This window comes from Sus scrofa, unplaced genomic scaffold (genome assembly GCF_000003025.6).
Source record: "Sus scrofa isolate TJ Tabasco breed Duroc unplaced genomic scaffold, Sscrofa11.1 Contig14, whole genome shotgun sequence".
Classification (NCBI taxonomy): domain Eukaryota; kingdom Metazoa; phylum Chordata; class Mammalia; order Artiodactyla; family Suidae; genus Sus; species Sus scrofa.
In genome coordinates, this window is record NW_018084869.1 from 3,410 (window position 1) to 31,189 (window position 27,780).

General features: G+C 46.3%; 1 protein-coding gene across 1 annotated transcript; it reads right to left on the reverse strand.

Annotated features, from left to right (window-relative positions):
* Window positions 1–14,973: 14,973 nt before the first annotated feature.
* LOC100513119 (cyclin-dependent kinase 20-like) lies at window positions 14,974–22,388 on the reverse strand. The gene is given in 10 exon segments (XM_013984684.2): window positions 14,974–15,065; window positions 15,068–15,097; window positions 15,100–15,169; window positions 16,523–16,678; window positions 17,042–17,165; window positions 17,883–17,945; window positions 18,138–18,259; window positions 18,479–18,667; window positions 21,525–21,638; window positions 21,993–22,388. Coding segments are annotated over 10 exon segments (1,035 nt in total). The 5' UTR covers window positions 22,068–22,388.
* Window positions 22,389–27,780: the final 5,392 nt, after the last annotated feature.

Consider the following 27,780-nt stretch of genomic DNA (forward strand, 5'->3'; position numbering starts at 1 on the left):
TAACCCACTAATCCGCGCCAGGGATTGAACCCACATCCTCATGGGTACTAGTCAGGTTCTTTAACCACTGAGCACAATGGGAACGCCTAGTTTGTTTTTTTTTTTCTTGTTTCACATTACTTCCTAATGTTGCATGAATTCTTTATGTATTTGGAATATTAATCCCTTTTCTGATGTGGTTTGCAAATATTCTCCCATTCATTAGGTTGCCTTTTCATTTTGTTGATGGTTTCCTCTGCTGTGCAAAAGCTTATAAGTTTGTTTTGGTGTGTTTTAACCGGCACCAGCCCCATCCTCCACTCTCCAGATCCATGGTAGCTTTGAAAACTAACAGCTCCCAATCACAGTGAAAACTAGCAGGCTGCCAGCTCCAGGAGGGGCAGAACGAGGGTTAGAGTTTTTCCTAAGCTCCATTACCAGAGAATTACCATTATTTGATCTGACTGAAGATTCCTTGGAACCCCTACTTTAAGGCTATGTATTTGACCTTAGCGAGAGTTCAACCACTGTCGAAAGGCTTCTTTGAGAGCACTTGTCTCAAAAATTACAGGCAATTGTTTAAATTTACAGCTGCCTGAGGCAGGGAATACTAGTGGGGACAGACAATAGACCAGCCAAAAATATAAAAGAAAAAACTGGGAAATAAAATATTCACAGGGGCTTTGAAAAGTTCTTAGGAAGCTAAAAGTCCACCAATGCCTAAAAATGAAAAAAGGAAAATAAAAATCTCTCCCAGTTTTCTCACATTGATTCTGTATTTAGGCACTCCTTTATTGCCTAGCCAGGCAAGTTACATCTCTGCCTTCACCTTTACTTCCTGTTTGTGCTGACCTTAGAGATCAGCCAGAAAGGAAGGCTCAGACTCTTCTCAGGTCTTTTCTGAGCATGTGTCATGCCTAGGTTGTACACATGTCTATACACATAAATGTACCACCATACACAAGTACATTTGAATGCCCTAATTTCTCAGAGAAACTCTTTCCCTAAGCTTTTGGCAGGTTTATTATTACCTCTCAACCATATCTTTTGCCCTAAGCTACAGTATTTTGTTCATTTGTTGTACAATTTTTTGAGGAATGCTACCTGTGTAGGCAATTTTCTGGCCTGAGCAAATTCCAAATTATGTTAAACAGACAAGCACCTTCTATCAATCTTTCAGGTGATACCTAAGACAGGTCAAAGCAGACAAACATAGGTCACTGTAAATAAGGTCTTCTCTACTCCCTTTAGCCGGGGACAAGGGTTGAAGGCTACTTTCTTCAAGACTGCTACCAAGGCTGAGGAATGGTGCAGGTCAAGGACAAGTAACAATGTTGCAATGCTTTCCTACCATTTTAAAGTTGGCTTTTTCTTGATTCATTATTCTCTTTGTTGCTGTAACCTCCGTTTTCAACAATTCTGACTATGGTGACTCTTACATTTTTTGCTTGATTTTTTTCAGTGTTTCTATGGAGGGATAGGCCCCTGGAACTATCTAATCTGACATTTTTTACTGATGTCACCCCTTTAGTAAGGCAGGTCTATAACGAATGAATTATTTGTTTTTGTTTAGCTCAAAATAAGTTCATTTCCCCTTTGTCTTTGAAGGATAGTTTTATTGGATATAGAATACTTCATTTGACTTTTATTTTTCTCTCAGAACTTTGAATATATCCTCCTACCGAAACAGGAGGGGAGGGGAAGGCATGACCATTAAAAGAATGACAGCCATTGAGAAGAACAGTGGTTAGAACATTGACAAAAAGTGGTGAGAGCCTATTAGGCCTAAGATGGTAGAAGATTCAACTTCCAGTAGATCTTGAAACTCATTACATGCTCATTGTAACACATTAGCATGCTGAATGACATACTTACAGGTGCCATGGCAGTTCCAAGGCTGACCATAAGAGGCCGAAAAACTGGGCAGTGGCCCAATTCCTGGAAATGCCTACCCCTTCCCCAAAATAGTTGGAATAATCCTCCCACTTGTTAGCCCATAAAATTATCCAGACCATAAAAACTAACAACCCCACATGTCAAGCCAGCTCTCCCTTTCTGAGAAAGTCCTCATTCTGTCTATGGAATATGTATCTTTCTAAATAAGTTCACTTTCTCTTTACTATGGCTTGCTCTTTTCTTTCCTGCACAAAGCCACGAGCCCTCACTTGGAAGCCTCTCCCAGAAATTTACCCAAGACCCAAGACATGACCATCCATTAACATGCCATTTTCTTGCAACACTACTGCCTCCATGGTTTCTGATGAGAAAACAGCTCTTAATATTATTTAGACAAAAAGACTGATCTTCATCAAAATTAAAAACTTTTGTGCAGCAAATGGCATAACCAAGAAAGTAAAAAGATAACCTACAGAATAGAAGAAAATATTTGCAAACCACATCCCTGATAAGTGTTTGATATAGAGAATGTAGAAACAACTTGCATAATTCAACAACAAAAAGCAACTCTTATTTAAAAAATTGGCAAAAGACTTGAATAGACATTTCCCTAACATGATTACTGTTCAACACCTGTAGTCATGAGGAAGATGAAATGTGGTGAGTTTTTCTATTGGAGGAGAATGCAAACTGGTGATCTGTATCAGAGTCCTATGAACTGTTAACATTACATCACTTGCAATTTTCTGAAACCTTATCTTTTCAGCTGAGTTCCTTAAATTAATGTCAGGGTTTCAGAAATGTAGCATCTACCAATCCTCATGATTATTTCAAGTATGAAAGTAGAATTAAATAAATTATATTATATACTAGAATGTCAAAGCTCTGTGTTTATGGGGACATCTGATTTCTTAAAGATTGACTTGAAGAAATATATCTATGAGCAATTTTTAAGCTGTTAATGTTGAAAGATCGTTTGGTAGAATGTCATCATCCCTAAAACAACCTGACGCTTCATAACAAACACCATCATTTTATTTTTATTTTTTAATTTATTTATTATTACTTTTTTTCTTTTTAGGACCCAACCTGTGGCATATGGAAGTTTCCAGGCTAGGGGTCGAATCAGAGCTGCAGCAGCCAGCCTACACCACAGCTACAGCAATGCCACATCAGAGCCACACCTGTGACCTATGCCACAGCTTGAGGTAATGCTGGATCCTTAACCCACTGAGCGAGGCCAGGGACTCATGGACACTATGTTGGGTTCTTAACACACAGAGGCACAAGAGGAGCTCCCACTTTTACTTTAAAATGAAGTAAAATACTAATAATGGCTTGGAGTTCTTTGACATAACACAAGAGAATCAACACAAACTTAGGTCACTGCTGAAAGCTGAAACCCATGGGTGCACACACTTGTATATCAATATAAAATATTTTTCATAATAGAAGAAATTTTTCATAATAGAAGATAAGTTGGTGAAAATACATCTGCTGGAGGAACATCAATATTGACTATTTCCACAGAATTCTTATCAAAGCAAGGCTTCTTTGACACAGAGATAACTTTTTGTTCTGGGAGGAAAGAATATCACAAAGATTACAAACATATATGATATTCCATGAATTATTAGTAGTTCATGACTAAATAAATATACATAATACATTTCAGGAAGATATCATTAATAATAACAGATAATCAGCATCTAGTATGGTATTCATCATAAGATACAGTTCCTTGCAAAAACTCTGTTGAAGTTTATTAGCCATTATAGTCAATCAGCCACAATGTGCGAACTTTGGCATTTATGAAAATATCCACAGGGTACCTATGTCTTCAGTCATTAAAATTCAGGTTGTGTCCTAAGTGGGGGTGGCTGCCAGCATGTCCTGAGAGCAGAACCTCATCCCATGGAGCTCATGTGAAGCTTATCATCTTGGCTTCCATAAACCCAGTGCACCTGCATCAGCCCTGAAATGCTGCCACCTTCCCTGGCACTTTCAGGTCAAGAAGAATAAAAACCTTGAGCTCAAATGGACTTCAGAGCTCATCTGACTCACCACCTCATTCAGGAAACTAAATTGAAGGAGGCCATGATATTTTAGCAAGTAGAAATTCATCTCTTCCAATTTCCCCATGAGGCCAGCCATTGTAATTTTAAAAGGTGACAAATGTACTAATTTATTCATGGTATCATGTTACCTCAAAAGGAACCTGTCCTGGAGTTCCTGTCATGGCTCAGTAGTTAGTGAACCCGACTAGCATCCATGAGGATGTGGGTTCGATCCCTCACCTCACTCAGTGGGCTAAAGGATCCAGCATTGCCATGAGAGTGGTGTAGGTTGCAGAAACAGCTCAAATCCTGAATTGCTGTGGCTCTGGCATAGGCCGGTGGCTACAGTTCCAGTTGGACCCCTAGCCTGGGAACTTCCATATGCTGTGGGTGTGGCCCTAAGAGACAAAAGGGCCAAAAAAAGGAATCTGTCCTTCTGTTTCTTCTGCAGCAGTAGACTCTCACTCTTCCACCTCTGTCCTGAAGTTTGCATCTGTGAAACCATTCAGAGAAGAATTTCTAAAGTTGAGAACATGTTAGCAAAAGAAAATAAAAACATAAAAAAGAGGATATTATAGTAATTCACTTCTCACTGTAGTAGTACTTCCAAACTGGAAATCAATTCTAAGAATATTAATAGGAGAATCATTAAACTACTACAAGTCAGTCATTTACTGGGCATTTCAATGAAGTGACATTTCTAGGAATTGGAGATGCAGTAATAAACTGTGGAGCTACATCACTCATCTCATGACCATTATAAGTAACATCAATTTAAGTGCAGCTTTACTGGTGTGAAATGTAGAAAAGTTGGCATTTAAAAAGCACAATGGGATTGGTGGCATCTCTGCAGGGCCAGGACAAAGGTTTGATCCCTGGCCCGGCACAGTGGGTTAAAGATCCAATGTTGCCATACCAGTAGCACAGGTCACAACTGTGGCTTGGATCTGATCCCTGGCCCAGAAACTCCATACGCCTTCAGGGCATCCAAAAAAGAAATGAAACATGAAAAAATGAAAAGAAAGTATGTAGGAGTTCCTGCTGTGACAAGGTGGGTTTAGAATCTAACTAATCGAAGCAGAGGCACCAGTTCAATTCCTGGCCTGGTGCAGTGGGTTAAAGGATCTGGCTTGCTGCAAGGCATGGGGTTGCAGCTGTGGCTGGAATTCAGTCCCTGGCCTGGGAACTTCCATATGCCTTCGATGCAGCCATTTAAAAAAAATTGTGTAACTCTGTGCCAACAGGAGTATCTGTTTCCATGCTCTGTTTCCAAATGCAGGATTTAAATCTTGCTGCTGGAGTAGAAGGAATGAACGCCTTTATTATGATCTCTTATTCTTGTGGGAGAAGGCAGGTCTCTGCTTGACGTTTTTTCCTCCACCCATCGTAGGATCAAAACTTAAGTTTCCCTGTAGTTGTGGCTGTCAATGCTGGAGAGAGTCATTTCAATAAAACATAACCTTATTTTATCCCATGTTGATAAAATAACAGTAGTCCTGTGTAGAGATTGCCAGAATCCATTCTACAAGAATTCTGCTTCTTCTGGTCTACTCATGAATTTCTTCCCCTGCTCAAACTAGTGAAGACATTCCTATGAAATTACCCCCAACACCAACAGAAGGAAAACTGGAAAATTCACAAATATGCACACAGTAACATGCTCTTAAACAACCAGTGGGCTAAAGGAAAGATCACAAGACAAATTAGAAGACACAAATGAAAGAAACGTAAACATGCTGTACCAAAATTTTTGTGATGCAGTGAAATATGCTCAGAAGGAAATTTGTAGTTTTTTTTTTTTTTTTGTCTTTTTGCCATTTCTTGGACCGCTCCCACAGCATATGGAGGTTCCCAAGCTAGGGGTCCAATCAGAGCGGTAGCAACGGGCCTACACCAGAGCCACAGCAACGCGGGATCCAAGCCGCGTCTGCAATCTACACCACAGCTCACTGAGCAAGGGTAGGGACCGAACCTGCAGCCTCATGGTTCCTAGTCAGATTCGTTAACCACTGCGCCACGACAGGAACTCCGAAATTTGTAGCTTTAAATGCCTATGTTCCTACATTAAAAAAAATGTCTCAAATTAGCCACTTAAATTGGCACCTTAAAGCACTTGGAAAAACTCAAATCTAGCAGAAGGAAGGTAATAATGAAGATTAGAGTGGAGATAAAGAACAGAGAAACAAGAGGGAAAATAAATGAACCTAAGATATTTTCAAAGAGCAACAAAATTGACAAATCTTTGAGAAAAGACTCCAATTAAAATAAGAAACAAAAGTGAGGAAATTACTACAGACCTTAATACCAAAGATAGCATTGAACTGTACTCTTAAAAATGGTTAAAATAATGAGGAATTCCCATCATGACTCAGCAGAAACGAATCTGACTAGAATCCATGAGGACACAGGTTTGATCCCTGGCCTCGCTGAGTGGGTTAAGGATCCAGCAATGCCATGAGCTGTGGTGTTGTAGACATGGCTCAAATCCTGAATTGCTATGGCTGTGGTGCAGGCTGGCAGCCATAGGTATAATTTCACCCGTAACTTGGGAACCTCCATATTCCACAGGTGAGGCCCTAAAATGACTTAAAAAAGAAAAAAGAGAGTTAAAATGATGAATTTCATGTTATGTAAATGTACCTCAATGAAAAAGCTTACATTTGTGTGGATTCACACCTACAATCTGTCCTGTTCCTTTGATCTATGTGTTTGTGTGTGGTTAACCTCTTACTATTACCATACTGTCTTGATAACTGTGATTTTATAGTAAGTCTTAAAATCAGATTTTCTTCTTTTCAAAATTATTTTGGCTGTTCAAGTTCCTCTCACTTTCTATATAGAATTTAAAATTAAGTTGTCAATATATACAATGAGTGATCCTGGGGTTTTGACTGGAGTTGTGTTAAATCTATAGATCACTTTTTTTAAAATTAGCATCTTAACCATATTTAATTTTTCAATCCATGATCATAATATATCTCTCCATTTATTTCGATTTTTAGATGTCTTTTGATCTTCTTCATTAGCTTTTTTTTATTTTTAAGCATATAGCTCCTGCACACATTTTCAGGTTTATATCAAAGTATTTCCTTTTTTTAAATAAAAGGTATTTTAAAAACAGATTTATACATTAATATTGTATAAATTGCATTTTAATTTTTGTATGTTGACCTTTTCTTTTTCTTTTTCATTTCTGGCCACCCTGCAGCATATGAAGTTCCTGGGCCAGGGATCAGATCCAAGCCAGAGTTGTGACCTAAGTCACAGCAGCAGCAATTCCAGATCCTTCACCCACTGTGCCAAACGGGAGATGGAACCTCAACCCAGTTCTCCCAAGATGCTGCTGATCCCTGTTGTGCCACACCAGGAACTCCATATGTGACCTTTATTAGGCAACTATGCTAAATTCACTTGTTAAGTCTAGGAGCCTTTAAAAATAGACTCTAGAGACTTCTACTTTAATGATCATGTCATCCGTTCCAGTCTATATGGTTTTTTCTCCCCTTGCTTTATCATACTGGCTAGTCAGCCTATGATGTTAAAAAAAATGTATATCTTTGCTTTGTTCTTGATCCTGGGGTAAAATATGAAACCTTTCATACTAATCCTGATGTTAATTATAGATTTTTTGTAGGTACCATTTATTAAGGAAGTTCCTTTCTATTCCTAATATACTAGAGGGTTTTTTTGGGGGAGTAGCACCCTGCAGCTTATGGAATTCCCGGGCCAGGGATCAGATCTGAGCCAAAGTTGCGACCTACACCAGAGCTGTGGCAATGCCAGCTTCTTTAACCCACTGTGCCGGACAAGGATCAAACCTGCATCCTGGCACTGCAGAGATGCTGCCAATCCATTGTGCAGAGGAATCCTACTAGAGTTTTTATGATGAATGGATTTGGAGTTTTTATTGATTTCAATTTTCTTTTTTATATCAATTAATTTTGAAATTTTTGTCCAGGGATCAGGATACTATAACTCACAGGCCAAATCCTGCTCATCAACTGTTCCTGTAGAGGCCATAAGCTAAAAAAATTTTAAAAAGTTTTTACAAATTTTTAAAGGATTGTAAAAAGAAGAAGAATATAGTATACTACAAAAACTGTATGACACCCAGTGGGCCCTAATTAAACTCAAAAGCTTCTGCACAGCAAAGGAAATCATTTTTAAAAAAAGACAACCTACAGAATGGGAGAAAATTTTTGCAAAGGACTCAACTGACAAAGGTTTAATCTCTAAAATATACAAACAACTCATACAATTCAATAGCAAAAAAACAAACAACCCAATTGAAAAATGGGCAGAAGGCCTAAAAAGACATTTCTCCAAAGAAGGCATATAGATGGCCAGCAGGCACAAGAAAAAATGCTCAGCATCACTAATTATTAGAGAAATGCAAATCAAAACTACAATGAGATACCACCTCCCGCCAGTTAGAGTGGCCATCATTAACAAGTCAACACATAACAACTCCTGGAGAGGATGTGGAGAAAAGGGAACCCTCCTACACTGTTGATGAGAATGTAAATTGGTAAAACCAGTATAAAAAACAATAAGGTAATATCTCAGAAAACTAAATATGGAACTACCATATGACCTACTCCTGAGCATATATCCAGACAAAAAAAAATTCATTGAAAAAGATACATGCACCTGTATGCTCATGGCAGCACTATTCACAATAGCCAAGACATGGAAACAATCTAATTGCCCATCTGAATGGGTGTTTAGGAAGATGTGGCGCATATATACAATGGAATACTACTCAGCCATAAAAAGGACCAAATAATGCCATTTGCAACAACATGTATGTACCTAGAGACTCTTCTACTGAGTGAAGTAAGTCAGAAAGAGAAAGACAGACCCCATATGATATAACTTACATGTGGAGTCTAAAATATGGCACCAATTATCTATCTACAGAACAGAAAAGATCATGGACATGTAGGACAGAATAGTGTATGTAGTGGGGCTGGGGAGGGACTGGGATGAATTGGGAATCTCAGGTTAGTAGATGAAAACTCTTGCATTTGGAATGGATAAGCAAGGAGATCCTGCTGTATAGCACAGAGAACTATATATCTAATCACTTGTGATGGAACATGATGGAGGATAATGTGAGAAAAAGAAGGCATATATTGTGTGTGTGTGTGTGTGTGTGTGTGTGTGTGTGTGTGTGAGACTGGGTTACTTTGCTGTACAGCAGAAATTGACAGAACATTGTAAATCAATCATTTTTTTAAAAAGGTATAAGTTCTATCTCTAGAGTCTTATGTTTTTAAATACGAGGATTTATATGGCTATCTAGTTGTTCTAGCACTATTTGTTGAAGAGATTATCTTTCCTCCCCCTCCCTCAGGCCCACACCTGCATCCTCCAACTTTGTGGCCTTTCTGGCTGGTCCACCCTGGATTTAGAGCCTACACAGCTTCAGTGGAAACCCTCCGGAGCTTTCTTATGGTCCAGACCCTCTGAGGATGCCATCCACATATGCGGCTTTCCAAGCTCTGGCAGAAATAACCACCATCCTCTCTGAGCCCAGGACCCACTTCCACAGCCCTCACTCATCCAAGACCAAAGTTTCTCTCAGCCTTTAATAAGTTTTTTTGGGCTGGTAAGAATGTGAAGTTGAGGAGTTCCCGTCCTGGTGGCAGCAGAAACAAATCCGACTAAGAACCATGGGGTTGTGGGTTCAATCCCTGGCCTTGTTCAGTGGGCTAAGGATCCAGCATTGCTGTGACCTGTGGTGTAGGCCACAGATGCACCTCAGATCCCTTGTTGCTGTGGCTGTGATGTAGGCCAGTGGCTACAGCTCCGATTCAACCCCTAGCCTGGGTACCTTCATATGCCATGGGTGTGGCCCTAAAAAGACAAAAGACAAATAAATAAAATAAAATCATAATTACAGAATTCAGGCAAGGGTCTGATCATGTAAAGTTACATAATCATGCATTGATTGATTGATTGATTGATTGATTTTGCTTTTCATGGCCACACCTGGGGCATATGGAAGCTCCCAGGCTAGGGGTCAAATCGGAGCTGCAGCTCCTTCCCTACACCACAGCCACAGCCACACCAGATCTGAGCCATGTCTGTGACCCACACCACAGCTCACGGCAATGCTGGATCCTTAACCTTCTGAATGGGGCCAGAGAGCAAACCCACATCCTCATGGATACTAGTCTGGTTTGTTACCACTGAGCTACAACAGGAACTCCAATATAATACTGTATTTTAAAAATTTATTGTACTTTATTTCATTTTTGGTCCTTTTAGCGGCCACACCCACGGGAATATTGAAGTTCCCAGGGTAGGGTTCGCATCCGAGCTGTAGCTGCCAGCCTACACCACAACCACAGCAACACCACATCAGAGCTGCGTCTGTGACCTACGCCACAGCTCACCGCAATTTGGGATGAACTCACTGAGCAAGGCCAGGGATTGAACCGGGGTCCTCATGGAGACTAGTCAGGTTCATTACCACTGAGCTGGAAGGAAGGGAACTCCAATAATGTATTTTAAAAGTAAATAAATTCATTCACTGTGAGTACATTAAATGTCAGGCCATACACTGGGTGTGTACAGTGATTATACACACAGTGATGCAAGAGACAAACATTCTGCTCCTAGGAAAAAGTTTAGAGGGGAGAAGAACTGACATGACACAAAGATCCTATAAATCATTTAGTTGCAAGTGTGCTGAGCACACCTGTAGCTTGGGGGGAAGTGCTACTCAAATTAACGCACTCAACAGGCACTTGGTGCAACCAGTATGGGAGTTCAACCCGGTGAGCCCGAAGAAGGTGCCACTCGTGTGGAAATCGTGGCTTTCCAGGAAAACTCCAGAAGGGAAATTCCAGAATATTCCAAAAGACACGGGATCATTAAGCCAAAGGGGTGAATCCTGTTCACAGGTGCCCAGCACAGGCCAACCCCCAGGAGCTCTGGATGCACGGGCAGCCAGAGGGGCAAAGGAGTGGGAGACTTTCAGAGCGACCCCTCCAAAGGCCGCCGAGGTTACCACTTCGGGGTCCACAAACGTCCTCTGCCAAGTGCGTATTCAGAGCCACCCGACTCCCCCTCCCAGATTTGGGAAACTGAAGTCCAGAGGGGACGTAAAGCATGGTCACGGCAGGACCATGAACTGCGCCCTGCCTCTTGCTTGGGACTGCACGCGCTACCTTGTCCACTTGGGCGGCGCGGAGCAGGTCTTGAGCTTCCAAAAACGAGAAGACGTGATGCCACTCAGGCAAACCCAACTGCGCCTGCATGGTGCCCGCCGCCCTAGGCGCTCTGGCCAGGTCACGCCTTCCAGGTGTTTCTGCCCCACAGGCCAAGCACTGCCCCGCCCTGCTTCAGCCCCTCATGCCCAGCCCAGCCTCCCACTTCCGCCCCTCAGGCCGAGCCCTTCCAGGTTAATCCTTGCCAGCCGTCCTCTTTCAGGTCCCAAAAGCTTGCCGAACCCCCTTCTGCTTGGCCTTCCACTGGTCTCTGCCCTGCCCCTTGGCTCTTGCGTTGTCCTGACACTCGGCAGACCCTCGCCTCCTCCCTCACACTGACATTCACCCTCGCTCTGACCCTTGCCCTTGCACAGACCAGCTGGACCTTGGGGTGTCCATGACCCAGCACCTTTTGAGCCCTTGCCCTGGTGCTAGCCCTTACGCAGAACTCAGTCCTTTTCCTCAGCCTTGCCCTAATCAAAACCCTTGATTTTACAAACATCACACATCTACCCTACCCTTGTCCCTACCTGACCCAGGCACACTCTAACACACACTTCACCCTAAACTTTCCCTAGCCCTGACTCCCACCTTCACAGTCGCCTTCACAATGACCTCCAGCTTCCCTCCTGCCATGGCACTGGCCCTTGCCCAAAACCTGGTGCCTCTCTTGTCATGGCACCCACCCTGGCTCTTACCCTCGCCTTGGTCCTGATACCAGGACCTCACTCTGGACTTGGTTGTGGCCCCGGCCAAGATCAGATCAGAGTTAGCATAAATGATAACAATGTAAATGTAATGTAAAAGCAAGTGTCATGATCAAGTTCAGTGTCAGAGCAGTCAGGGTGGCAGACAGTGATGAAGATCAGAATGAGGGTGAGTGTCCAGGGTAAAATTCTAGATCAGGTAGGGGTCAAGCTAAGAGGATGGTCAGGGTCATGGTGTCAGAATCAGGTTCGAGGATCAGTGTGAGGATCAGGTTGAGACTCCATCGGAGAGGATCCGTAAGAGGATGAGGTCAGGGTAAGGATCATGGTTGTCAGGATGAAAGAACGATTGAAAGTTGGATTCAGGTTGGCAGTGAATGTCCAGTTCTGAGTAGGATTCAGTCAAGGTGAGGGCGAGGTTGATGTTCAGGATTAAGCATCAATGCAGACTTAGAGTCAAGATCAACCATGAGGATAACTGCCAGGATCAGAGTGAAGGCCAAGGTCAATTAGAAGTCAAGGTGGGGTTCCTTTCCTCTTGCTGCTGGAAGGAATCAAGTCCTCCTCCACCTCTCCCTCCCCACCACCAATTACACTGGCCCAATCTGCATAATCCAGGATACTCTTTCGATCTCAAATATGTACCCTTAATCACATCGGCAAAGTCCCTTTTTTGTTTAAGGCAATATATTTATAGGTCAGGACATGGGCGTCTTTGGGGGGACATTATTCTGATTATCAGAGAGGATCAGTTTGGTTTAGTCAAAAATCAGGTTCAAGGTTAAGGTTCAGTGTGATATGATGGGTCAAATGAAGGTGATCAGACTGAGGATGAACATTCACCATAAAAATGAAGGTCAATGTCAGTGTGAAATTCAATTTCAGGATCAGGGTCTAGGTCAGCTTTAATGTCAGGATGGGGTTAGGGTGTCAGTGATGAGGCTCTGTGTTTGGATGAAGACCCAGGTCAGGGTGAAATTGAGGTCCAGGTCAAAATCAGGATTAAGATCAGGGTCATGGTCAGGCTTGGGGTACAGATATTTCTTTCACCTTTGGCGTAGTGTAGTTCAGCACCAAGGCTCAAGTTCAAGGGCAGGGTAGGTTGGTATGATAGTCTTTACCAAGGTGAGGATTCATTCTAGGGGTAGAGTTAAAGGTCAGAATCAGATGGAGAGCAGCGAGTGGTTCATTCATGGTAATGTTCTGGGTCACGATCAGTGGGAGAGAAGTTGTCATTGTCAAGGGTAAGTCAAGATCAGGGTTATAATGAACATCAAAGGAGTCAATTAGAGGGTCAGTGTTAAGGTGAAGATGAGAGCCAAGTTCATACACAAGGTTAATTCTAGGTCAAGCAGGGTCAGAGTTTGAGTGAGGCTGAGAGTCAATGCCAAGATCCAAGCCAGGTATAGATGGGGAAGGAGTTGGCAAAGAATTGAGTGAGGGTGAGTGACTGTATGTCAGGGTCAGGGTGATAGGGTCAGGTTCAGCATAAGGCTCAAGGCCAAAGTGAGGGTCAATGTCAGGGCGGACTAAGGTTTAGGGTCTTTGTGAGTGGAACTGGCCAGGGATCAGCAGTCAGGGTGTGGGTACAGCCTCACATTTATGTGGAGATGAGAGATAACTAGAAATTGAGCTAGACTTAAGGTTAGAGTCTACAGATGTGGGTAGTCCAACAGGCAGAGGCCAGATCCTTAAAATATCTTTAAAGACCTATGAGACACTCAGACTTTACCCTGAAAGCAACAACTGTGCTTTGCCCTCTAAAAACCTGGAGGGCAGTGACTGTGGCAGTGTTAGTTCTCTGTGAACTCTGTGCTCAGAGGAGTTTATCCACATGGGAACAAAATGAATGTTTTAAACTAAAAGATTGCTAAGTTTCTCCATTTGTCTGCTTTTGTATATCTGTGAGCTGATTCCACACTTCTTATTTATTACAGCCCTGAGTCTTGGGATATGATACGCTAAGTCCTTTCATCTTTCTCCTTTTCTTCTGCTTCTGCCTCCCCCTCTTAACCCTTTCATTTCTGCATATATTTCAGAATTGGCTTACCAAATTATTAAATAAGAAAAAGAAGAGCCAGTTCGGATTGTACTGGATTTACTGAATTAACAAATGATTTTCAGGAATGTCTGTCCTATTTGCCTGGTGTCTGAGTAAGGAGGTGGCCTGTGTGGTCCTGGCTCATGCTTATCCTGAGGGTGACGTAACCAGATTAAGATGTGGAGGGTCACGGAGTTCACCTCGTGGCTCAGTGGTTATTAACAAACCCAACTAGGATCCATGAGGATGTGGGTTCAATCCCTGACCTTGCTTGGAGGGTTGGGGATTTGATGTTGCCATGAGCTGTGGTGTAGGTTGCAGATAAGGCTCAGATCTGGTGTTGCTGTGGCTGTGGTGTAGCTGTAGCTCTGATTTGCCCCTCGCCTGGGAACTTTCATATGCCACAGGTTTGGCCCTGAAAAAGAAAAAAAAATGTGGAGGGTCACTTATTGGGTCCCCAATTTGAGCCATCCCTGGGCCTTGACTTCTGTCATCTCACCTTCAAGTGGGAGCTCCAAGACATGAAGCACCTAGAAAATCCCCAAGACTAAGGCGGCCATGAATGGGGCTACTTTCCAAGTGACCAGAGACAAGCAAGGGCCAGGAGACCATGCTACCTCAGGCACATCCCTCAACAGGAGCTGAAGAGGGGTACACATCAGGTAGGACTATTTGGGTTTTATCCTAAATCTCAGAATTGAACTAGTGCTTAATGTCTCTGAGAACAAAATCAAACCACACTTTCCTCCCCACTTGTGTTTCTGACATCTCACACTCAGTGCTCCCCCAGATGGCTCTACCGAGGCCGTCTCTGACCAAGAAGGTGGCAGCTAGAGAAGCAGCACGGTGGCAGACACAGCAGCAGCACTCACTGCCTCCTTGGATGGACCTGTCAGCAGCACACAGACGGCAGCTGACAGCGCAGGCCGCAGGTGCCCTCTGCTGGGGCTGGATGTCCTCATCACCCAGCTGAGAGCAGGACCAGGTACAGCCTGTGGCTGAATCAGGCCAGAGCTGGGGAACAAGAGGCCTGGGTGGTTCTGGTGGGAGCACGCTGGCGGGGCCTGGCCAGCATCTCAGCCCTCCAGGATGAAGGGCCGAATCAGCTCCGGGTTCAACAGCGACTCCTCCAGAGGCTGGTCCACGTGGAAGTCATGGACGTGGGGGGTCCTGGGTGGACCTTGGGGGTAGGTCCCCTGGGCGGTGGGGAATCGGCAGCTCCGAGGGGTGGGCCGGCAGGGGAGCTGTGAAGAAGTACTGGTGCAGGAGGGCCTGAAGGCAGCAAGCAAGGGACAGCAAAAGGAAACCAGTCACCTCCCCATCCCAGCTTCAGCTCACTTCCCTTTGAGGGGGAGATGTGAATATGGCCCTGAAGAGGCCTTCCTCCCTCTGCTCATCAGTGCAGCTGACTCCAAGCCTCTGAGTGCTTGCTGCCCAAGCACTGCTCCAGGGACCCAGGATGCAGCAGCAAACAGAGCAAAGAGGAGAATAAATCATATAAAGTAGTAGGAGAAAGAGCACATTGGATGATGAGTGCTGTGGGGGGTGGACAGTGAGGAGGAAAGAGGAACAGCGGAGAGGCTGCAGACCTGAAGATGGGCAGGGGAAGCCCCCGGGAGGTGGCGCTTGAGAAGAGACCTGAAGGATGAATGAGTGAGGCCCAGGGACATGGAGGGGCCCCAGAGCAAGTGGAATGGAAGCTGCCAGGGTCACCAAGAGGATGGCCCCTAGTGTGTGATGCCTGAGGGTCACAAGGACCTGAGTTTCTCCTCTGAGAGGGAGCCACAGGAGGGCCCTGCAGGGGAGGGTGTGACAGCCTCCCTGGACAAGATCCCCCTCTCTGCCAGAGGAATGGGCAGGAGGGGAAGCTTACAATGGGGTGAGGACAGGGGGGTGACTTAGACGGGACAGCAGCAGGGAGCTGAGAAGGGGTCGGTTGGCCTCAGTACACTCTGAAGGCACTGCTGACATGGGAACTCACCAGGTATGAGGGCCAAGGGCAAGGAGGGGAGGACAGGTACACCCGATAGAGGCTCTGATGCCATCCCTGCCATTGGCAGGTGGCCCTGCCCTCCTCCCCTGCCTTCCAGCCACAATCCACCTGTCCTGGGTTCTCCTCTCCAGGCCTCTGTTCATTATTTCTCTTGGGGAAACAGCTCCCTGTGCTTAAACTGATCCTTCTCCAGGAAGCCTTATTGACCCCAAAGTCAGTCCCAACATCACTCTTCAGGGCTGTCACAGACTGGCTGCCCTGCCTCACCACAGGCTGGACACCCCACAGACATGAGCTACGTCTGTCTGTTCACTCTGCACCAGGGCCCAGGACAATGCCTGGTGTGTGCCAGATGCTGAGTAAATACTTATTGAAGGAATAAAGGCATGAAGAGGTGAGTCACCAATAACCTGAAGATGTGCTCTTCTGCAATGTGGGCATGCCCTTCTAATGGGCCACCCCTGGCCACCACAGCCCCTCTGGGGTCTGCTCAGGAGAGGCTCAGCTGCTCCACACCCTCCTGCACTGGCTCCGGGGGTTCTGTCCGAGCCCATCACAGGTTCTGGGGGACCTCAACCTGCTGGGTCACATGAGCACGAACGAGGAGGCTCAGGGCACTAGGTGTCGCCTACCTGGGAGGCTGCAATGCGCTGGAGTGGAGGGTAGAGGAGGAACCGCCCCAGCAGGTCCAAGGCCTGGGGAGAGGCATCGGGCAGCACCTCCTCCAAGGGCACGGGTGCCTGCTCCTTGAAGGAGATCTTGTTGTAGTCAGGCAGCTCTGTGATCTCCTGGAGGAGAAGCAGGCCCATTAGGGCTGGCACCCGCCCTGCCAAGCCCCTGCTTGTACCAGGTCACTCTGTCATCACGCACTCAATCCGTCCTTCAGTCCTTCCTCCACTTCTCAGGAGCCCACTCTGTGCCCAGCTGTGTGAGTGCCAGGGACAGGTTGGAAAAGACAGGGGATGGGACACGGACCAGCTCTCCTGCCTCCAGCAGGGCAGGAGGAGCCCCTGAGCTGAGCCAGGACAGAGAATGGGAGGTCAGGGAGTTGTGGGGCTACAGGAGAGAAGGTGTGGGCCAGGGGACTCACTAGCTCTTGGGGGGACAGAGGACACCTGTCCCACCCCTCCCCTCCATAGGGCCCTACAAACCGGCCAGACTTGAGGGCTGGGGGTGCCCAAGATGCGAAGCACACAGCAAAGCTGTTCGATGTCATTCTCCCCTGGGAAAAGGGGGGACCCGTTCAACAGCTCCCCCAGGATGCATCCCACGGCCCTGCAGATACAGAACACAAACATCTCAGGAGATCTCAGCACAGCCACAGATCTCCCCGCACCAGCACTCACACCTGACACCAGGGTCAAAACACCCACAAAGTAGCCTAGAGGCTTCAGAGTGAAGAATACAGACCCCCAAACCGGGAAAGACCTCAAGTCTAGAACGCAGAATTTATACCCCTTCCTCTGCAGCTCTCAGGCCTCAACCCCTCAGCAGTTCTAAGACCTCTCAGAGCCTCCCATTCTGGACATACACCCTGTCCTCCCATCCCAGGGAAGACCTCCAAAACGGCCCCCAAATCTCACAGTCTCAGCAAATACAGACCATCCTACCGTAGAGAACTGTTCAGGGCCTTCCCATCCAGGGCCCCAGGCCTTGGGCTAGCTCAGGGACACTGTGTTCCAGGGTGTCACTCCCTGCAAGCAGACGTTCCATGGCCAGACCACCTCCCCAACCTCCACCCAGAGACCTCCTCCTGGGACAGCCACTCCATCCCACCTGACCCCCACCCAGCTCAAAACTCTCATGGAAAAGAACAGTGACTCCAACTCCTCAGAGATACTCTAACCAAGCAAGACACCCCCAGGGCACCCCTGTATGTTTAAGCTCACAGCAGGAGAACAGCCCCTAATAGCCTGGAGACCTCAATGCCCAGCGGGAAAGAACACTCAAGCACCCGCACCCCACCCCCTGCCCAGCCCACAGGAGGCTCACCACAGGTCAACACCCTGATTGTACTGGCGGGCACCAGACAGGAGCTCAGGGGCTCGGTACCACCTGTGAGAGGATGGCAGTGGTCAGAGCCAGGTCACCGGTCTGTCAGGAAGCTGCCTGCCCCAGAAGGTCACCCTGGCCCCCACACCAGCTCCGGAGCACTGTTTGAACAGAAGGTCCAGAAGCATCTCTACCCCAGTGGGAGGGTGGGGCCTGGCCATTGCCTGGTCCTGCCTGGGAACTGGTCCTCCCTACCTGGTGGCCACCTGGTGCGTGTAGAGGCAGCTGCCATCTGAGGAAAAGACCCGGGCCAGGCCAAAGTCCGCTATCTTGAGCTGGCCCGAGGCGCTGATTAGCAAGTTGGCTGGTTTCAGGTCCTGAGGGCACAAAAAGAGGCATTGGTTCCTTGTGAGCCCCCATGGGACCTCGGGATAAGAGAGCTGGGCAGGCTGAGCACCCGGGTCAGCCCAGGACCGCACCTCCTTCAGGGCTATACCCCTGGCCACTCACACATGGGCCTGCCCCCTTTGTCCCCTCTCCAAGCATGCCCTACATCATGGTCCCCCAGGTCCCACCCCAGCCATGCTGGAACTGACCCGATGCACAATGTTGTTGGCATGGCAGAAGGCGACGTCTTTGAGCAGCATCTGCAAATAGCTCTTGACCTGTGCCTGGGCCAGTGGCCTCTGGGCGTGGCGCAGCACCTCAGCCAGATCTGACAGCATGTACTCAAAGGCCAGCACAAAGCCTGCACTGTGCGGGAACACAGCCTTCAATTGCACAACCTGTGGGGGAGGGGGAGAGGCATCCCATCAGCCCCCAGACTCACGTGGCTCACACCCTCTGTGGAACTCTCGGCTCTTGCCTCAACAGAAGACCAGGCAGAAAAGGTGACAGGAGATCTGAGCTTAGAATCAGGGAGCTGGGTGCTCTCATGTGCTCCCCTCTCCCAACAGAAGGCAAGACCCTACTCTAATGCTCCAGTAAAGGCGCAGGAGAAAGGAGGTCTAAGAAAATCCACTTAGGGCAGTGTCTGGTCCCCCACCCAGCCTACGAACTGGAAAATCACCTGGAAACACACACACACACACACACACACACACACACACACACACACACACGTCTCCTCCTGTTTCTTCTACAGCCATTAACTCCCAGAACCAAGAGAAGGCACTGGTGATCACATCTCCCAGTGCTGGGACAGCAGGAGATATGTCACATATACTTCCTGAGGGCCCACAGGTCACAAGGGCCAGGCTGCACAGCAGTGAGCAGGAGCAAGAGCGAGGGGGTCCTGATGGGCTTTAAGGAGTTCGGGGGACAAATGACTGACAGGCGTAAGAACAAATCTATGGGGTATCTTGATGAAGGTTCTGATGAAGACAGAAGAGATGGGCTGGGCTCACTTATGCAGGGATCTGGGAAGGAGTTCTGGGCAGGGGGACAGTGAGCACAGGGCTCCAGAGGCGAGAACAGGAAGGAGGCTGCTCTGTACTCCTGGAGCCTAGACATACTTGTCAGGCAAGAGAAACTTAAGTGTTGAATGAATAGAAAAAGAGACTGGAAGAGTTTTCACCCTGGCGCAAGGGAAAGAAATCCGACTAGGAACCATAGGAACCACTGGCCTTGCTCAGTGGGTTAAGGATCCGGCATTGCCATGAGCTGTGATGTAGGTCGCAGACGTGGCTCAGATCTGGCGTTGCTGTGGCTCTGGCATAGGCCAGCAGCTGTAGCTCCAATTCGACCCCTGGGGACCTCCATATGCCCCAGGTGTGGCCCTAAAAAAAAATAAAAAAAGAGAGAGAGAGACTGGAGGTGGGTGACAGCAGACAGTGACAATTCTTTTGGAGTGAAAAGAAGCCACTGGGGCTTTTCAAGCCGGAGAGTGGATAACTTCAACTACACATTTTGACTGTAGAGTGGGGTCAGGGAGGGGGTTTGGGGGGCAAAGTCATTCTGATGAGAGGTGAAGATGGCCTGGGCAAGGCTAGAATGATATCTGGAGTGTTTTAAAGATAGAACCTTCAGGCCTGCTGATGCACAGGACACGGGACCCCATGGGCCCTCCACCTCTCCCACGCACAAGCTGCCGCCAAGTCCTTTTACCTTCCTCAAAAAATGAGAAGGGGGGAGTTCCCATCATGGCTCAGTGGTTAACAAATCTGACTAGGAACCATGAGGTTGCAGGTTTGATCCCAGGCCTCACTCAGTGGGTTAAGGATCCGGTGTTGCCATGAGCTGTGGTGTAGCTCACAGAAGAGGCTTGGATCTGGCATTGCTGTGGCTGTGGTGTAGGCTGGCAGCTGTAGCTCTGATTAGACCCTTAGCCTGGGAACCTCCATATGCTACGGGTGCAGCCCTAAAAAGCAGAAGAAAAGAAAAAAAAAAAAGAGAGAGAGAGAAGGGCCATATTACTGCTTTTCTGATTTTGAGAGTAGGAGACAATCACTTTACAGATTGAGACAAACACATAACATTCAGATAATACACAAACTCATAAGCAAAAAAAAAAAAATCGCAAAAGAAGAATCCTATCACCTACTGTCAACCTCACAAGTATATTCCACCAGACTTAGCAACAGACATGGCACATACAGACATATATGCACAGGCGTATACAAAATACTTTCGCACAAAACCAGGATGACACATGAAGTTGTATAATATGGTTTTGGCACTGATGTAGCACGAACATCTCCAGAGGATAAGAAGCAAGCCAGAGTATCACCCACTGTTGGGTGGGTGGACCTGCCCTTGGCATTCCCCAGGAAATTACACACATTCTCTATTCAGGACACGGTCAAGAGAGATGTGCACAGAGAGAATGAGGCTGGGCGGGTGTGGTCTCTCCTCCTGTACCCACAGCCCCTCCAGGGCCCATCACAGCACAAACGAGGCCAGGAGGGTCTTGCAGCCTCTGTCCTGTCTCGAGAGCCAGGTCAGGGTCAGGGTCAGTGTTCGTCACCAGTGCCCAGCAGAGGGCAGAGCCTATGGGGGCCCCAAAGTTAAAATGTACTGATTCCCCAATCAGAGGAGAAAACTCAGAAGGACAATGTGGAGTTCCCATCATGGCTCAGTGGAACGAATCTGACTAGGATCCATGAGGTTGCAGGTTAGATCCCTGGCCTCACTCAGTGGGTTAAGGATCCGGTGTTGCTGTGAGCTGTGGTGTAGGTCACAGACAGGGCTCAGGTCCCACGTTGCTGTGGCTGTGGTAGACCGGCAGCTACAGCTCTGATTAGACCCCTAGCCTGAGAACCACCATATGCTGTGGGTGTGGCCCTAAAAAGACCAAAAAAAAAAAAAAAAAGAAGAAGAAGGACAATGTACATAAAGCTGCTAATCCAGCCTGCGGAACACAATGGGAGCTCAATGGGTGGCAATTATCCTTATTATTAGAATTCATTAAAAGTTTTGAGCAAAAAGGGATGTTAGTGAATAAATGAATAAGTACACAAAGAAATAAGTGGGTGAACAGAGAGGGAGTGAGTGAGGAATGAAATAACTGGGGGGGAATAAGGGTGAACAAGTGGACAGGAAAGGGAGTAGTGAGGGGTGAGGAAGCAAACGACAGCAAGTCCCCAGGGTGGAAGTGAGTGGATAAGGGCAGGAACCCCAGCACAGGGCACCAGCCCTACTCACATACTGACTGTCCTCAATCTCCTGCAGGGCCTTGATCTCCCGCAGGGCCTGGTTGGGGATGCCATCCTCCAGCCGCCGTAGGGCCACCTTCTTGAGGGCCACGATCTCTCCAGTCTGTTTGGGACAGGACGCAGACACTGCTACCCCATCCCGGGCTGGGAAAAGGAATGGGATGCGAGGCTTGAGGCCCTCGTGAGAGTGGAACGCACCCCCTACCCCATTCTGGAGGGATATCAGGGCCAGGAGTCGCAGCGCTGGGAAAACAGCTCAGAGATAACCACACCAGCTCACAGGGAACACTCGCCATCTAAAAGCACCGCTGACAGCTGGCCGCACCCCACCCCGCCAAGGGGGCAAGAGATAGGAGGACGCCACAAAAAGCTGAGGGGAGGCAGGAGCAATGGCCCATGCGTGGGTGCGAACATAGGGTAGATCTCAAAGGAACCGAAGGAAGGACTGGGTGCTCACCTCCACGTGCTTGGCCTTGAAGACGATGCCATGAGCGCCCTCCCCTATGCGGCCCAAGATGCAGTACTGCTCCATGGCCCTCTGCCTGGCATTATTACGCCCCAGCGTCACAACCTCTCCCGTGCACAAGCAACCGGACCCTTCCTCGTAAGCCTGCCCCGCCCTCTGCGCCCATAGGCGGCTGCCTAGCAACGGCGCGGGCGCGCTCCGGGACCGGGAGGCCAGCGCAGCGAGGGAAGGCGGCCCTGGGCTCGTCTGCGCCTTCCCCTAGGCGCTCGCCATCACGGCTCAGGGCGCTTCACTCAAAGGGAGTCACACGAGTGCACAAAGGACCAACCGCAGCAACTGTCACTGTCACCCCTTCTCAACCCTGCGCGAGCATCACATGACGAGTGACGCCAGAGCACGCACGGGGCGGGGCCATGCAGCCCCGGGGCAAGGCCGGGCAGCAGGTGGGGCGGGGCTGCATAGGCGGGAGGGTGGAGCTGCTCAGCGGGCGGGGCAGGGAGCTGGCCGGGGGGGGGGGGGGGGGGGCTGAAGGTAACGGGGAGGGGCTAAAGGTGACGGGGGTGGGGCTGAAGGCGGGGCCTGCCCCTCCACCTCCCTGAGCAGGCTTAGAGGTGCCAGCCGCCACCTCTGAGAACATAGAGGTGTCATTTCCCACCTATGAGACACAGAGCCGATGGTGACTGAAGGGAGATGTCTCGGGTCTGTGTCCTGGCAGGAGGATCAACAGGCAATTTGTGGAGAAAGATTTTTAAAAATGCAAATTCTGACCCAGAAAGTCCAAGTCTGAGGGCTTCTCCTGAGGAAGCATTTGGAGGAATTTGCAGCTGAGTGATTTTTAAGAAGTATGTACCAAGGATGTTGACAAAATATACAAGTAGCTTTTAAACTTCTGAGAAAGTGCTCAGTCTCATACACAATAAGGTAAATGCAAAATAATCTACAATTTTCCACCTATCATTGGTTCAATATCTAACAATGCATTGGCCATGCTGTGGAAATATATATATAGGAGCGTTCATATATTGCTGATGGGAGTGTGATTTGGCAATGCTGATCAAATTATAAATGCATATCCCCTTAGACCAAGCAAGGTCACTTTGAGAAATTCCCCCACCTAACACATTGCACATGTATTAAATGACATAGCAGGAGTTCCCGTCGTGGCACAGTGGCTAACCAATCCGACTAGGAACCATGAGGTTGCAGGTTCGATCCCTGGCCTTGCTTAGTGGGTTGAGGATCCAGCATTGCCAGTGAGCTGTGGTGTAAGACGCAGACTCGGCTTGGATCCCGAGTTGCTGTGACTCTGGTGTAGGCTGGTGGCTACAGTTCTGACTTGACCCCTAGCCTGGGAACCTCCATATGCTGTGGGAGTGACCCCAGAAAAGGACAAAAAAAAAAAAATGACATGGCAAAGTTATTCATTGAATCATAGTTTAAATAGCAAAAGATTGGAAGCACCATAGATGTCCATCCATAAGAGACTGTCTAAATTTTGATACACCTATCAAATAGAAAACCATACTACCTCAAAAAAAGAACAGGCGTGCTTTTTTTTTTTTTTTTTTTTTTTTTTTTTTTTTTAGGACTGCAGCCACATCATGTGGAAGTTCCCTATGCCACAGTCACAGCAACACTGGACCCTTGACCCACTGAACCAGGCCAGGGATCAAACCGGAGTCCTCATGGATACTAGTCGGGTTTGTTACTGCTGAGCAAGAACAGGAACTCCCCAAGGATGCTCTTTAATGTATAGTAATAGAAAGATGTCTAAGATATATTATTAAGTTAAAAAAGGTAAGACGAGGAGTTCTTTTGTGACACAGCGTGTTAGGATCAGGCATTGTCACTGCAGTGGATTAGGTTGTTGCTCAGGCGTGGATTTGATCCCTGGCCAGGGAGCTCCATATGCTGTATGCACAGCCAAAAAAAAAAAGGCAAGATGCAAAATAGAGCATAGAGTGCCACTAGCTGTGTAAAAAGAAAACAATATAAATAATACTTGTTTATGCATCATAATATGTCTGGAAAAAATACTCGAGATTTCATGATTGTAGTTACCTGGTGGAGGGGCTAGGATTGGGGACAGAATAGAAGGACAACTTTTCACTGGACCTCTTTGTAGTCTTTGAAATGTGAACTGTAAAATTTATTAATTCCTTTTTTTTTTTTTTCTTTTTAGGGCCTCACCTGCAGCATATGGAAGTTCCCAGGCTAGGGGTCAAAATAAAGCTACAGCTGCTGGCCACAGCCATAGCAACAAGGGACTCAAGCCGCATCTGTGACCTATACCGAAGCTCATGGCAATGCTGGATCCTGGACCCACTGAGCAAGGCCAGAGATCAAACCTGCATCCTCATGGATACTAATCAGATTTGTTTCTGCTGCTCCACAATGAGAAATTTCCAAAAGAATTAACAGCAGGGTCTTGAAGAGATATTTGCACATCAATATTCATAATCGCACTGTTCACAACAGGCAGAATAAGGAAGCAACGCAAGTGTCCACAGACAGATAAATGACTAAAAAAATGCAGTATATCCATGCAGTGGAATATTACTCATTATGCTTGGTGGGTTGTTTTGGTCTTTGTTTTTTTGTTTGTTTGTTTTGTCTTTTTAGGCAAAAGACCTGTGGCATCTGGAAGTTCCCAGACTAGGCGTCGAATCAGAGCTGCACTGCTGGCCTATGCCACAGCTCCCAGCAATGCTGGATACTAACCCACTGATCAAGGCCAGGGATCAAACTTGAGTTCTCGTGGATACTTGTCAGGTTTGTTACCACTGAGCCACAAAGGGAACTCCCTATTCATTCTTAAAAAGGAAGAAAAATCTGACACATGCTACAGTATGAATGAACCTTTAGGATATTATGCTAACTGAAACAAGCCAGTCACAAAAAAAAAAAAAAAAAAAAGCGTGTGATTTCACTTATATAAGGTGTGTAGAGAAGTCAAATTCATATTGAGAGAAGTTAACTGATGGTTGCTGGGGCTAAGGAGAGGAGGAAATGGGATGCTGTTTAATGGGTATTGGGTTTCAGTTTTACAAAATGAAAAGTTCTGGATATTGGTTGCACAACACTGTAAATACACTTCACACTACTAAACTGAATACTTGGAAATGGTTCAGATGGTAAATTTTATATGTGTTCTTTCCCACAATTAAACTTTAAAGAAGGAAACAGAATCTGAAGGGCTGGTAGGACAACAACAGTATATCTAATATTTAGGAGAGGAGGATGAGATCAGGGCTGACAAAAAGCTGAAAGCTTCACAAATTTGAGAAAAAGCATAATCTGCAGATTCAAGAAGCTGTGTGAGGAGTTCCCATCGTGATGCAGTGGAAACGAATCTGACTAAGAACCATGAGGTTTCGGGTTCAATCCCTGGCCTACCTCAGTGGGATGAGGATCTGGTATTGCCCTGAGCTGTGGTGTAGGTCACAGACATGGTTCGGATGTGGCATTTCTGTGGCTGCTGTGTAGGCCAGCAGCTGTAGGTCTGATTTGGCCCCCCCAGCCTGGGAACCTCCATATGCTGCGCATGCAGCCCTAGAAAAGACAAAAAAAAATTAAAAGTTAAAAAATAAAATTAAAAAAAAGTATCCATACAGAGATGCCACATTGCTTACTGGGGCAAAATATCTCTAATTCCTGTGATTTCTTGTTAGAAGCCATGGAGGCCAGAAGGAAATAGCACACCATTTTTTAAGTGCTAAGAGAAAGGAACTGTTAACAGAATTGTATATCCAGTGAGAATATCCTTCAGGAATGAAAGTGAAAAGAGATTTTCTCAGATGAAGGAAAACCGAGTGAATTTGCTGCCAGTGGATCTAATCTGAAAATTCCTAAAGGATCTTCTTGAGACAGAAGGGGAATGATAATAGAAAGAAACATGGGCTGTCATAAGTGAAAAAGAGGAATATCCAGTGTTGGTATTTGATGAGGATAAAATTATTCTCCACTGAGTTTTTCTTTTTTTTTTCTTTTTTTTTTTTTTTTTTTTTTTTTGTCTTTTTGCCTTTTCTAGGGCTGCTTCCCGTGGTGTATGGAGATTCCCAGGCTACAGGTCAAATGAGAGCTATAGTCACTGGCCGTTGCCAGAGCCACAGCAATGCCAGAGCTGAGCCACATCTGTAACCTACACCACAGCTCACAGCAATGCCAGATCCTTAAGGCACATGAGCAAGGCCAGGGATCGAACCCACAACCTCATGGTTCCTAGTCATATTCGTTAACCACTGTGCCACAACGGGAACTCCTCCACTGAGGTTTTAAAAATGATGTTTGATGTTTCAAAACAAAAAACTACTGTGGTATTTGAAGTGGTTCTCAATGTATTTGCAAACAATATTTAAAACAGAAAGTCAGAAACTACTAAAAAAAAAATGAGGTGTACATGGGCCAACTGAAAGAGCTTCCAATGGCCAAAGTGAAGCAATTTGACCAAGAAAATAAGTAATATAGTATTGGTTTATAACCCAAAGTATAAAATAAATAGCTATGAATCCCTATTAATCAATCAATCAATCAATCATTCAGACAATCATCTAAATCAATCATTCAGACAATCAATAAGGAATAATAAAAATATTTTGTACAGAATTCCAAATAACATATGTAGGTACTCTGTTCTCAGGACGTGCAGCACAATTTCCTGCTTTTAACTGTAGACTGATTATCATGTCTTATTGTTAAAAAGGACAATATAGAAAGGGAATAAAAAAACAGTGGAAAAATCTAACAGGAGTCAAGGTCAACAACACAAGTGCTAAGTCCTTCCTAGAGTATGTGTATCATTGATATGTGAAGAGAATGGCACTTTACCTCTGTGATCTTCTCCCCAAAGTCCATAAACTGCATCTAATCATGAAGAAACATCAGGCATATTCCAAGCGGGGGACATTCTACAAACTAAGTGACCAGCATCCTCAAAACTGTCAAGGTCATCAAAAACAAGGTGTCTGAGAAATTGTCACAGCCCAAGAGGGGCCTAAGGAGGCATGACAACTAAAAGTAACTTGGTATCATAGATGGAATACTAGAACAGAAAAAACACATGAGGTGAAAACTAAGGAAGTTTGAATAAAAAGTATGGATTTTAAAGTACGGACTTCAGGAATTCCATACTTTAAATTGGCTCAGTGGTTAAGAACCCGACAGGGTCCATGAAGATGTGGGATCTATCCCTGGCCTTGCTCAGTGGATTAAGGATCAAAATGTAGCATCACTGCAAGCTGCAGCATGGGTTGCCATTGTGGCTGGGATCCAGCATTGCTGTTGCTGTGGCTGTGGCATAGGCTGGCAGCTGCAGCTCCGATTCAACCCCTAGCCTGGGAACTTCCTAGAGGCCCTAAAATATATATATTTTAAACAGAAAGTATATATATATTTTTGTTTGTTGTGGTTGTTTTTTTTGTTTTTTGTTTTTTTTCCCTAGGCTGCACTCACAGCATATGGAGGTTCTCAGGCTAGGGGTCGAATGGCACCTATACCTGCCAGCTCACACCACAGCCACAGCAATGCAGGATCAAAGCCACATCTGAGACCTACAACACAGCTCATGGCAACACTGGATCCTTAACCCACTGAACAAGCTCAGGGCTTGCACCTGTGTCCTCATGGATGTTGGCCAGATTTGTTAACCACTGAGCCATGATGGGAACTACTTTTTTTTTCTTTCTTTTTTTTTTTTTTTTGAGAGAGAGAGAGGGAGAATATGAACATGAATGCATACCAAGAGAAAAAGAGTAGAATGAGAATCTAACAGGATATAAAC